A 14,154-nucleotide genomic window follows, 5' to 3' on the forward strand; every position below is an offset into this window, starting at 1 on the left:
GAGCACAGGAGATGAAATGTCCCAGTGCTTCAGAAGGAGAGAATAAACACTACTGGAGGGAAGTGAAGGTCTTAGGTGAGACTTACCTCATCAAACTTCAGATGTTTACACCTCTAATATTTAGAGGTCCACTCTTTAAAATGTCTACAAACTTTCACCTCCTTTTCTAGTTAACAGAGATAAATAAGCGTTTTACAGTGGCCTTCACCTAACCTATTCTAGGTAGCTATTTTAGGATGAGATAAAATCACAGTCTGGATGTGTTTATTTTTCTCTGTTGATTAGAAAACGAGCCTAGGGTGACTGGATCAGCTGCAGACATCTATATTTGGTCAGGTGAATCCCTGCAGCCGACAATGGCCAGAATAACTATGTAAGAAAAACAGAAAACTAACGAGGATCTATGTTACAGCATGTTGTACTACTCAAATAACTCTCCAGTTCAAGGATAAAGGACCCTGGAAGCCAAATTAAATACTCCTAGTGCAGAAATAATACAGCAGATACAAACTCTCAAAACTGTCCAACAAATCTTTAGAATCTCAGCTTGAAAGATCAGGTCTACCTCTGGAGATGGTTAAAAATTGCATGGACATAAAACATAAACACAGTTTATGTTCACCCTTACTGCTCACCCCTTTCCTAACCTACAGTCAAATAATTTCTTCAAATTCTGTTGTGAAGATACACAATAAAAAAGTGACAGCAAGAGCTGCTGCTCTAAGAAAATATTTTCAGTTAGGGGAAGAAAAACTTAAAACAAACCTTTTGCCTTTTGTGTGTGCAAACTTTGCTTCAGTGGCCATGAGGGAATGTGATGGGTTCTGTTTGAACAGCGCTGCTTGGATTTGCTGCACTTGGCTGTCCAGACAGCCAGATAAGCAAGGTATCAGCAGGGAAGGTGGTGAACGTGTAAAATGACATTCTGACCATGGTTGTGGACTCTGTAAGGACAGATCACCACAGCAGTGCCCAAATGGGACTCTTCTGACTGAACTGAATATTTTATTCTAACTGTAATTTTTACAAATTCCAACATTACTGAAAAGAAAAAAACAGGTCTGTAAAAATCAGTGCACGTATGTGTGCAACTAGTTTATTTAGCACATATTCTGTCTTTTCTCCTGTAAAACCCTCCATAGTAATGGTGAAGAACTGCTTGTGCAATGCAATATATTTTAAACACACAGAAGCTTAAAATATAATTAAGCAATACTACTTTTGAAACCTAACTGCTTATTGGTATTTTTTTTTTAAGAAACAGTGATTGCCTTTCAAATTCGTATTGCCTGTTATCTAATCTGATGGTTATATTAGATTATATTTGAGAGGGGTAAGCAATTTCAAGATTGTGCTGGAGTGAGGGATCAAATCTCAGTGTGCTTCCCAGCTTAATCTTCTATGGTTCTGGAACTTGCACAACATTAAGTCCATCTGACTTTAGCATTACATCTTCCCAGAAGAGAAGGGAAATATACAAAGTTATATCTGCAAAAAGCTGTAATTATTTTAAAGAATTTCTGTATCTTTAAATAAAACATTAAAATATTTGGATGCTAACAGCTAAAGACAGCTTCCCACTACCACAATATTTTTCGGTGATTGTTCCCCATCTCTGTTTGGCTAACACAGTATTTAAACAAATTCTGTAATTAGGAAAGATACTAAAGTAGTGTCTTTCAAGCTTTTCCATTTTATAATAAAGGTGTGGAACCATTTAGAGACTTCTGATACTTAGACTGCTGTACAAGGAATACAAATCTAGTTTTCAAAAAAACCTCCATGGACATGTTTGAAGTGGCTCACCGTTTTTATAGACCAAAAACTTCTCTGCAACTGCTTATGAAATACATTCCAGCAAGAACACATACACTGCTTGTTAAAGGAGAGGAAATGCCTCAGAACGTACCAAAAATCTCATGATGCTGGGCTGCAGGGAAGGCCCATAATAATTTTCACTTAAAGGTAGCAGAGTGACTCCTGTCTGTCTTTAAGATCTCAAAGCTTCAAAAGGAAAGACTTACTTCTTCCCTTTCAAGCCCTCATACTCTATAAAGTTCAGAAGCAGGCCTAAAAGAGAATAATCAAGCATTTCACCACATTTTTCCCCAAATTTCAAGCACATTTTCCCCAAATGTAGAAAGTGATATTTTCTCTCCAACTCCATCCAACTGGAATATTAAAGGAAAATAAATAAACAAAGAACAGAACAGAGTAGAGTAGAGTAGAGTAGAGTAGAGTAGAGTAGAGTAGAGTAGCCTAGCCTAGCCTAGCCTAGCCTAGCCTAGCCTAGCCTAGCCTAGCCTAGCCTAGCCTAGCCTAGCCTAGCCTAGCCTAGCCTAGCCTAGAATAAACAAAAAGCAGGAAGTCAATATTCTAATCTGAAGCTAACGGCCGAAGACCTGCATGAAACATCAGCTACAATAACTGTCTACTCCTCTCCAAGAACAACAGAAGTTCTGCCTTAAGAATCATAGAAAGATAATGCTGCTCAGACACAACATAACTTCCCACCGCACACTCTGTAATCTCTTTTTACCAATGTCTTAGAGCACAGTGGAGATCCAAAAGCCAACAACTTGGCTTGCCATGCTGCTGTACCTGGGGAAGGCTGGTCAGCCTCTTGGATGCACCCACCCACACACCACAGGAGGAAAAAAAAGGTAGACTGAGTAACTCTTGCAAAACTGATATATTTTTAACAGAAATTAAAAATAAAAAAATAAAAAATATTAGAACTATGCCATTTCCAAATGTCTGCAAAGCTGGACAACAAAAGCTACCAGTTTGCCTCCACTTTCTTTCTTTGTGCAAAAAGATGGTTAACACTCATATGTTGATACTATGCACACTCTCATAAAAAAAAAAAAAAAAAAAAAAAAAAAAAAAGCAGCTCACACAATAAAAATATACTAACATTATATTAAAAATCTACTTCAAACCCCAAATGCTAAAATCTTTGGGTTTGAGATTCTTCTGGAGTTCTTCCAAGGAAAAGAGCAAACTACAACAAATAAGGTGGGAGGTTAGAGAATATCTAGAATGCACTGGCCTGCTATCATTAGATTTAAAATACTCATGAGAACACAGTAGTAGAGGAAACAATACTAATGTTTTTCCCTTGTGAAACATGACTTAGAAAACGTGTGGAAACATTAAATAGAAAAGGAACTAGAAATGGATAATATTTACAATTTTCTATGTAGAAACCAGAAATATCCTAAAAACATTTTCAGAGGCCAATAATTTAAAGCTGAATCTCAATGCAGAACATATGGACAGCAAAGCTGTATTCGCTTACCCTTTCAAGGTACAGCTATAAAATATATTCTTCGAAGGGAATTGCACCACTGAAGAACACTTTACTTTTTTGATGAATAGAAAAAACAACTTAATCCAGGTGGTAAACTGTTTTCCTTGTAACTGCAATGTAGGGCATTTTTAAGCACTTGCTCTTTTAAAATTACAGCCACACTTTCATCACAGTATATTGCAAAACTAAAGCAGACAACCTTCACAGACACCCCCCCCTCACCCTTTAACAGTGAGGAAACCTGCACAGTTTATTTCTCTTCAATACCTCAAAACTCTAGTGACAGCTCCTCTAAAACCAAGTACATGCTGCTGCAGGATATACAAAGGGAAGGACCACATTGTCTTTACACATATGAAAGCAGAGAATGAAAATTGACAAGTTACCTCACGGTAAAAGAAAACACATTCCTGTGATTCACCTTTCATACTAGATTTTTTTCTTCTTTTACTTTAATCAGCACTGGACCTTAAATATTGTATTTACTTCCTTATTGTGGAAAATGTGGATTTTCCCTTCAGATAAAATAAATAGCTTTAAAAAAATCCCCCAGAAGTAGCAAAATGATCTCTTCCAGAAGTTAAAACAATTTATTTTTCTTACATTCAAAAGCTTTAAATCTTAGTGAAATGGGCCACAGTGGAAAAGCTCTTTACTATATTACTGCACCTTATAAATAGTAAATGATATCGTTTGAGGTCAAGGAAAGAAATACTGCAATCCTATATCAACTGTGCATAAAGGATGCTGGAAGTTTCATATTCCTTATTCCTTCTTTCCTTTTGACTCTTTAATCTAAAAAGAAGCTTTATTTATAGCTTGTCTCAGAAGACCTTCCTGAAACATCCCTTGGAGGTATTTGCAGAAGTATTTAATAATTCAACTTTTGCTTATATTTGAGAAACTAAGAAAATACTGAAGAATTCTCCAAACAGAACAGGTTTCCCAAAACAACCACAGATCTTTGGTTTTGGATTGTTGCTTATCTACAAAAAGCTTCAGGATATTTTTAAAAACTTGCACATCTCATTTTACAATGTACACAACCGTATCTTCTTTGCTTATTCTTAAACTAAATTATTACTTACATTTTCATTTTAAAAGAGCAATTTCTGTAATTGTACAGCTTTTTTTTTTCCCCCCAGTGCCCACTCTTGCTTGGCAGTATTGGAGCATACTACTTCTCCCTTCCATATGGGGAAAATGACTGCTCTACTGCTGCCAAAATCAATCTTGTCTGTAATAAGGATAACTACTGGGTGATCTGTCTGAACTAGCCAAATGAATGATAGACATGTGAGAGTGATTCAAGCGGCTATCTACAGCTATTTTAAATTAAATTGACACAGGAGGAAATGCTGTGTTCCCAGCTCTGTTTCCCATACACGAGGTATTTATATCTGGTTCCCATGAAGATCTCGTACTTGCATAACCAAACCAAGAATTAGGAATAAACCATCCCTGACATGGATCTGCCAACAAAATCTCTCTTTCGTTCCAGAAGGAGAGTGCAGTTAGAGACATTCCAAAAGATGAGACCTCATCCCAAAGCAGCTACAGGTCTTCCTTCCTCTCGTACTACCTGAAGAAAGTGACATGGCCTCTGAGTTTCTGTGCACACACTTTGTACCCCTCTTCTGGCAATTCTATTTCCTGACATCTGTTTAGATCTCCTTGTCCATCTAATGGAACAAAGAAACATTCTGCGTGCACTTATAAATCTTTCACATGAAATAAGTCTTAAACGCTTAGATTGAAAAGGCTTAATATAAATATTTTCGTGTGGATATTTGAGGTGAGGGCAAAAGAACAGTTCACAGATAATACTGTCTAAGATAGAAGAAACAGAGACAGAAAAACTACAAAAAAAACCTGTATGCGCACAACAGGATTTTTAAAAGTTCAGTTCTTATTAAAAAGAGAGGAATTCTGTACAGTTTATCATACATAACTATGGTCACAGTACAAAGCCCTCCTAATTTCCAACCTCACCTGTCCCCACTGAGCCAGAGAAAGGCTGAAATTCTGCACACGGTGCACCAGCTTCCTTGTAAAGGCGGGAGAGGCAGGAGCTCCCACCCCTGAGCTTTGATCTGATCTGCAGTAAGCAGACGACCCTGTAAGTAACCTGCAACATGGGTAATTTCACTCCTTGATAAACTCATGGAAGAGAAATCCACTGAGTGTTATTAATTGTAAAATTGCTATGTCTTCATCAAGATATCTCTGAAGTCACAGATCACTGTAGGCAGAACAGGACAGTCAGAGAAGCAGTGTGGTGTATCTGCCCTGTTGACACCTTCTCGTGCAGGCACACTGCTACTGATCAGAGATGGAGACCACGGTCTGCACCCCTTCTGATATTTATTTTTTCTTCAAAAAGTATTCCTATTTACCCAAGAAACCTGAGTTCTAAACAAGTCCCAATGTCTACATAGTGAGATGGCATTCAATAGCGGGCACTACAATACAGTCACTAGTTTAGCCACTAATTGTGACCAAAAAAAAAAAAAAAAGAAAAAAAAAAAGACTAATACATGAAACGAAAAGCAAATTAATATCCTGTACCCAGCCATAACAATAGAGACTAATCAGACTGTTAGTCCATTAGTAAAACCACAAGGTTTCACTCCAGCAGCTCTGAAATAGTAATGGGTTTTCCCATGAAAACTTGAAAGAAAAGGTGAAAAAAGGTTTGTGTGTATGATGGAAAGGAATGCCAGACACAGCTTTGGTCAAACATTCCCATTAAATATTTTCCCATTACCCCCTAGGTTCATTCACAGGCCAGTTGCACTGGCTATTTACCAAGAAGGTTTAAGATAATGTTTACTGCTCTTTAGTCTTTTTCAATTTTCTAAGCTTACCAGTATTTCCTTTAAAAAAATCATTTTGAAATTAAAAAGCAGCATGTTAATAGTTTATGTTTTCTCTTCACAGCTGTTAGAGAACTTCCTTCATAGCTGAGACTCAGGCATGGATTCCAGAAATATGTACAAGACTAGATTGTCTATTACTCTGATTATATACTTTCTGCCACTAAACTGGTATATAATTGCCCTCAAAAAGTCTCATTATTTTCATTTTATAATTGAAATAAATTATGCCTTCCTTCTTTAGCAATCTGGACTAAATCCAACTGAAATTACTTGTATTATTTTCATGAGGAATGAGAGCAGATCGAGTTCTTTATAGACACCGATATTGCTGTATTTGTGCTTTTGCTACACATATTGGCATAGTGTAACTTCATATATGCAATGCCTAAAAAAAACCCGCAAAATAGAAACATTGAAATTACACATTCAAGCACTAGATAACATACAAAAAGTAAAGGTAAAAAAGTACATTAACGGCTATCTGCATTTTTGAAAGAGTATAAGGAACAACTGAGAAGTAAGAAAGTAGTCCTTAGAAAGCAATTACTCCAGTGCTGAAAAAATACTTTCATAAACTGCACACAAAATATTAATCTACCATTTTATAGTTCAATGATCATTCCAACAAACACCATGTACTGCTTATAAAATACAAAAGCCAGCTTCTTAAAAATTCACTTGTCTTCAGCATGCTTTCACTGCAATTTGAGAAGAACGAGAAAAGAATACTAATGAAGAAGCTGAAAGATACAAACAAAAGAAAAGCCTTGAAAATACATACTGCTTTTATAATACCACTTAAAGTAATTTTTCTTCTTTTAGATTGATATCCTTAAGTGTGTTTTTCTTAGATGGGTAGTGTTGAAGCTGAAAGCTAGACACACTGATTAAGAGCTATTATTAGTGCTGACTCACCGAAAATTATGTCCCAAGATCAGCACTTATAAGTCTTGATTCTTCACCTATTATTTTCATTTTATCCATTATATTGAAAGCAGGAGAATGATTATCTTAAATTTTATAACTACAAATGATGTGAAACAGCACTAAAACTCTATAGACAAAAGTAATTTAATACCGCCTTAAAAAGTACCATATAAATGTCAGCACCTATGTAAATTTATAGTATAAAATTATTAACCTGCTGAGATTTGTACACATACTTAAAATTTTACTATGTGAGTGGCCCCAGTGAAGTCGCTTATTGACCTCTAATTTTGTTTTTCGAACAGTTTCCTTCCTACTGTTGGTTCTCAGCTCCACGTCTGTTTTGCATTTTGAAGCAGAAGAATAGAAATTCACTTCTAAATTATGAGAGAAACTGACAGCAAAACAATATTTGCTGGATTCTCCTGTAACATTATCTACCTCACCAAGTAAAAAGACTCTCTATTTCAGAGAACTGAAGACTGTTTTACTGGGAGACAAAGATAGCAAATGAAAGTGATATTTCCTTTCAACCCAAAACAGGTAAGTTTGTAAGCAGTAATGCTCACTGTTTAATTTCTTTCAGAGATACACAACCCACCATTCACAAGCCTCTCATTCTTGCAATCTTAGAGCTCAAGTGAAATTTCTGTACATTGTTGCTGACTTCACCACCACTAAACAGAGATGCCATCATGACAACATCCAGACACTTTAGCTCTAAGGAGTCCGAATCCATTGTGAATAGAATTGCTAACCTATTTTGTTTCCTGTGCCCAAGGACAGAAGAGCTCCTAGGACAATCTACCTCTTGCACTTTATTTTATGTAGTTGTTTTCCTTTTTTCTGTCATGAAGTTTCAGAGGGGATACTGAGGCATTCATGGTTTGTCTCAGAAAAAGGTTATAAATACTTGGTTCTAATACTTGCACCAGAAAACAAAAATCCACTAGAAATCTTCATGACTTGAGGTTTAGTATGTTCCATAGGAGAAAAATTTAAAATCCAACTTATGATACCTTGGAGAAAAGCTTTAGCTCTAAATAAAACTCCCAAAACCAGATAAAAACTTCATTTAGTATATATGAGGTTTTTTTTGTTTGTTTGTTTGTTTTTTTTAAAAAAATCCCCTTATTAAAAATGACATGGTTTCTGAATTTTTAATTTGCAAGATTGCTGCCACAGCAATGATGGATATAACAAATTCATCTGTAAGCAGATTTTGCTTTAGGATGAATTAAAAGAGCAAATGAGATTTGAAAAGTGAATAGAAATGTAAATTCTGTATAAATTATCTCTAGCACAAGGTGGGGTGGTTCACTGTGCTAGGAAAGACTGCTGTGCTGGGTTAAGAAAAGTACAGAAGGAGAAAACAGTATCTTGAAAGAAAGCAAAAAATTGCTGACAGACTGCAGCAACTAATGGGACTTAAGCATACATTGCCATACTTAAGCAATGTCAGTTTTGTCTGAGCTTCTCCCACTTTTGTTTTGTTATAATCTATAAATTTACTAGTATACACCACAAGAGTGGAGGGACCTTTTTTCAACTATGATATTAAACCTTTTCCTTCTGTACAAGGGAATAGGTAGGCAGTTGAAGCCATACACAGACTCTTCTGTATTACAGATTCTCAGTTTTAGGGTTTTATATTACAATGGAGTGATTCCCAATGATACCTTCCTTTTACTATTAAATCTTTGCATTTACACAAGCTAGAGTCCAGTGAAATACAATCTATAGTAACCACAAGTCTAGTTTCAGTGATAAGCAGGAGTTTTGTTACAATATGGCATTTCATCATGATAACTGGTGGAGTAAATAAACAGCATAAACATGTAAGAATTTTAGGATTAAGGCCTCACTTCATAGATCTAAATGAGTAAAGGAGAACAGCATCTGTTCAGGCCACTCTGCCTCTATCTCTTAAATGTGGAGTAGAATAATACAGTAGCGTTAGTAGGTCATCATCTGTATAAGGAGAAAAAAGCGTATGATTATGATTTCATTCATATTTTGAATAGTTGACAAAAGAAAACTACAATACATACCGCATCTGTAACTTCTATCTCATACAACTTTTCAAATGTCTCCCGATAAAAGAAGAAAAGCTTCCCACTGCCACCACCTTTCTTAACAGAGGTGCCTGTGACGAGTATTTTATCATCTGGGCTGAAACAACAATCTGTCCTGTTGAAGAAAACAAATCATTATACTGGGAAAACCAGTCATTAACGTATAGGGAGCTTATATATAAATTGCACTCCCTGAAAATAATCCCTTCTATTAGTTAATCCTTACAAGACAAAACTTAAAAAAAAAATTATTTCATTAGCTGTCATCTCTTAGTATAGTTATTAGACACAGTCCACCCGTACAATTACAGCTGGGCACAAAATGTGCAAAACTGGGAGATCCAATAAAAATCCTCCTCCCAACAAAATTCTCTTCCGCTCAAAAGTCTGATAAGCTTTTCAAGATGAAAAACAAATGAAAAAAGTTTTTTTCAAATCTGGTTATCATCCTTAGGTAAAAAAATAAATCAGTCATGAAATCCGTTTTTGCTGATGATACATTTTTCAATTATGCAAAGCACAGTGTTTATACAGGAACCAAAAATGTTTTGCCTGTTTACTTTTCCTCTATGCTACAAATTGCACTCAAGATTGAGCTGTCCATGACCTGCCTTTCTAAAAGTATAAATTACCCTTGGAGTTGAATTTGGCTGTGATACAGTTATAGAAATCCAGGTAATACCAATAAAAATAATAAAATGAAATATTTAGCACTATGCAGTACAATATAGTACTTTAGTACCAAAGAACACAGTCATCAGCACTTCCCACATCATAATCTGAATTCATACTGTGAACCTTCAAGTTATGTGTACTTCCCAACACAGCTCTTTTTTTCTTTATCATCAACCAAGTAAGAATGACAATTACTTATCTATCTCATTACACGAACATAAGGCAATGAATTGGCCTCCTCCTGAAAAGTTGCTTATCTAATTCGACATAGGACACATAAGACTGAAAAATGGCATAAACCAAGTACAGCTAGCTATGAATTACCACAAAAAAAACCTCGAGATCTTTTAAAGCACCTTGAAGTACTAAACAGCCAAGAATCCTGACGGCCGTGTCCTACCTGTGCAGTCCTTTCTGCACAGTTCTGGACACAGTGAGAACTGACAACTCTGGAAGACTCCTTCCCATTCAGCACAACTACAGTTTATTGCAACAAGTAGAAATAGCGAGAGTACTTACATTGGAAAGAAGCTGGGCAGTCTTTCTGCAGACTTGAGAGGCATTTTAAATTGTCTAATATCCCACATCTTTAAAGTATCATCTCCTATGAAACAAAAGGGATGAAGGTTAGCAATAAAGAATTTGAGTCAAGAATTCAGACATGTAAAGAAAATCCCATCCTCTAATTCAGACACAGAACATGGGGATGGTTTCGAAGTTTTTTGTCCCTAAATGACTATGAAAGTGTAAGGATGAGAAGTTCCACCTACTGCACTCCAGCAGATGAGAAACTTCGCCTCAGTAGCTCAACTCCATCATGACAATTCCTCCTACCAAGAAACACTATCCACAGTGGAATCAGATTCCTGAAACACTAATTTATTCTGTGTTTGTGAACATTGGTCCTTTTGTACTAGGAGTAAATTTAACTTCTAAGATATCAAAAGAAATTAAAATGTCACCATGGATGGTCTAGATCAAAAACTAAGCAAGTATTATGTGTCTGGTTTCTACCTGCCTTGAAAAGATGATCAGGAAGAACAGAAGACCCAAGAAGTCTTCCCCTTTTTTTAGTGGTCAAGCAGCAACAAACTGCAATCTCAGTACAGAGAACAGGCCCTGCAATCAGTCAGAAATCAGTAGGGAGTGGGGGAAGGGAACCTATAATGAAACCTTTTCACACCCCTTCATCACACCACCTTTGGCCATAAAAGCCAAAACTGCGGTAACAGCAAGACATTTATAGCGATTCTTTTCTGTGTTTGATAAACATGGTATGACTGTGGGCCAGTAAAAGTCAGGCTGTTTATTCTTTTTTTGAAAAGTTATGACATATTAACAAATTGAGAACAGGAAAAAAAATATATTAGTTATTCTCAGAGAGATCTACATCTCTGCTGATCATCTCTCTGGGATACATATTTCCAGCATGAGATGAGTTACAGAATTTGAGCTTTGAAGCACCTCACTTGGGCACCTAGACATCTTGCATTTGACATCAGTGTCTCAGTGCTTTCAAGGGTGAAAAGAAAGACTTTAAACCAACAATTCTATTTAAAAATATCCAGATAACAACTTTGGACAAAAAGTTACCAAATCTTCCTGACCTAGGAGGAATAGGAGGCAAGTGACTGGTAAATCCACAGACCTGCTTCTTTCCAAAGCAGGAACCTTGCAGCAAAGCATTTTGTGGACTCAGAACCTTTGAGATCAAGAGCTTAAAGGAGGGTTTGGAAATGAAATGTTACCACAAAAAAAAAAAAAAAAAAGAAAAAAAAAGAAAAAGAAAAAAAAAAGGTAGCACACTGTAACAAAAGAAATCAAGGCCAGCAGTACCCTTTGCAGGGAAAGCAGTAATGTGTGGTCTCGTACATCATGTATGTTTATATTAAAGACTAGGATAACTCCTTACTACAAAATATTTTTAAGAAGTGGACAACTTAAATAAATGATGTCTAGAGCAGAGTATATTTCTGTTCATCGGGAAGCTAAAAAATGACAAGAAAGAAAAATGTTGAGTCCCTGTTTTGGGAATATCTGTTTTGTTATTGTTTCCCAGTAGACTCCATCCCAAGCACTTCAAAGTATTTGGTCTTGTAATATGAAGCCTCATTTTTCCCTCCCCCAACAAAAAACCACTTATCGGCAAGATTTTATATCTAAAGTACCAGCACTTTATAAATGTATGCAAAGGATACCATTTGGCCACTCTGCATATTTCCTGCAGAGGGACAGATCTAAGGCTAGCAGCCAAGGCTGCTCTGTTCCCAGTGGAATGAGCCCTGACATGATCTTCAAGCTGTAGTCCTGCCAGGCTCTAGCAGGAGAGATGCAGTCTGACACTTAGCTATAGCTCTTCTGCTGACAAGAAAATGTAATCTGCTGATTTAAAAATATTAGAAGACTCTAGAAGGACTTAAAAGTTGTGGCTAATTTCAAATCAACACTGTCTTACACCATGCAGAAATGGATGCTTAAGTATTTGGAAATGTATAAATAATATTAGAATGATTTGGCCAATGCTGTGAAACTCTGATGACCATTAAGAATTTGCCATAATTAATTTTTTCTAATAAAAATTTTCTGTGTTGCAAATACAATATTGGTTCCTGAATCTCACCTGCATTTGGAGTAGAAATCACTGTCACTAAGAAAACAGACACATCAACTTTTCACAAAACCTAGGATTTTTTCCAGTAGCATCTTTCCATCGATGCTTAAGGGGCTTCTTTACAAGAGCTGTAGCAGTAATGATCTATTTTCACTTAGTTCATACATGGACAAAAATAGTTACCCTTAAAGCAAAACATATGAACAGAAGTTGGGTAGCTCAGCATGAAGCATTCAAAATAGTCCACTCAGATCATTCAGTATTTTTCTTCATGGCAGACTTCTCCAAAGCCTGGCAGGATTATTTGGAGCTTTTATAGCATTTTTAGTAGCATTTCAAACTCTATTCTTTGCCATTTTAATAAGAAGGACAGCAATAAACAGGCTCTAGCCTGATGATGGTATTGAGCATTGGATTTATCAAGAGGTAACAATTAGGTCCTAGAAAAAGAGTCTTTGGTGAGCCACCATAGACATTTTGCAGACAGCTTTCAGTCAAAATGAGGCCAATACACTCCAATATTTTATCTGATTTTTTTTTTCTTTGCAGATTATCATTGGGGAAAGCAATGAAACAAAATAAAGGAGAATTTTAAACAGAAAATACAGCATTGGAAAGGCAGACCATGACATGACTTCCTGTGAGGGAGTACCAGAATATATTATGTTTATAAACTCTGAGCCTTTCTGTGAAGTCTTATACTAAGTATGTGAGGAGAGGCACCTTACAGAACAAGGTATATGTTTCTGCATAGTGCACTGGTTCTGCAAAGAAGAGCTGCAACAGCTGAAGAACAACCTTGGGAGGCACCACAGGTCAGGACCACTCTCACCCCAAGCCAAAGGCCTTGGGAGGGAAGTCATACATTGGTGATTATGCACTGACATCTGGAACAGCTCGCACCATCACCTGCATCCATACCAGCCTGGACAAACGTTTCAGTGCACCATTCTCTCTCAACATACGAAAGTGAAGGATACTGGAAGACTTTGAGAAAGTAATTTCATCTCCAAGTGTTACAAATACTTGACGATGCCTATTAAAGCTAATGAACGCAATTTTAGCATTGTTTGAAATGAACATCAGTGTTCTGCTCCTGAGAAATATTACCTGACATAAAACCATTTGATTTTTAAAATGCTAATGTTTGTATTAACCATAAAAAAGCAATATATTATTACTCTACACAAAACAAAGTCACTATACATGCTGCTGCATAATCCTTGAGTATGCAGGAAACTGTACTCAAGATGTTTCTACTTTTTAAATTAACTTCAAAATTAAATGTTTTAATTTTCCTCAAGAACATTGTGAAAAGAGGAATTCAGCCATAACTAAAAGAAAATCCCAAAACAAAACATCAACAGCAAACACACACAAATTTTGAGCTCAAAAGGAAGCATATATGTGCACAAGCTATCTGATAGGCTTAGATGTGAATATTTTTTCTTGGTTTTAACTACAGTGAATTTATTTTCCTAAATTCTATTTCCTGTAGAATTTTACTGATTAAGATGGCACTGAGTCTGCACACTTCATACCACAGAAAAAAAATTAATCAGCAAACTAATAGCTATCAGGAGATTCATGGAATTAATGAAGTAATTGCTTCATATTATGACAGAAACTAGCTCCATAAATTCTGTACATATCAGAAGCTAAAACCATTTTAAA

At 36.1% G+C, this 14,154-nt stretch overlaps 1 protein-coding gene across 1 annotated transcript in view; it reads right to left on the minus strand.

The window, feature by feature from the left end:
• The window catches only part of WDR70 (WD repeat domain 70), a 127,732-nt gene that overhangs the window by 23,702 nt on the left and 89,876 nt on the right, over window positions 1-14,154 (minus strand). Inside the window, exons 12-13 of the mRNA XM_065860846.2 lie at window positions 10,389-10,473; window positions 9,171-9,309 (exon numbers count right to left, since the gene is read on the minus strand). Of these exons, the coding sequence (XP_065716918.1) occupies window positions 9,171-9,309; window positions 10,389-10,473 (224 nt within the window). The remainder of the gene's footprint in view (window positions 1-9,170; window positions 9,310-10,388; window positions 10,474-14,154) is intronic.

This window comes from Patagioenas fasciata, chromosome Z (genome assembly GCF_037038585.1).
Source record: "Patagioenas fasciata isolate bPatFas1 chromosome Z, bPatFas1.hap1, whole genome shotgun sequence".
Lineage (NCBI taxonomy): Eukaryota > Metazoa > Chordata > Aves > Columbiformes > Columbidae > Patagioenas > Patagioenas fasciata.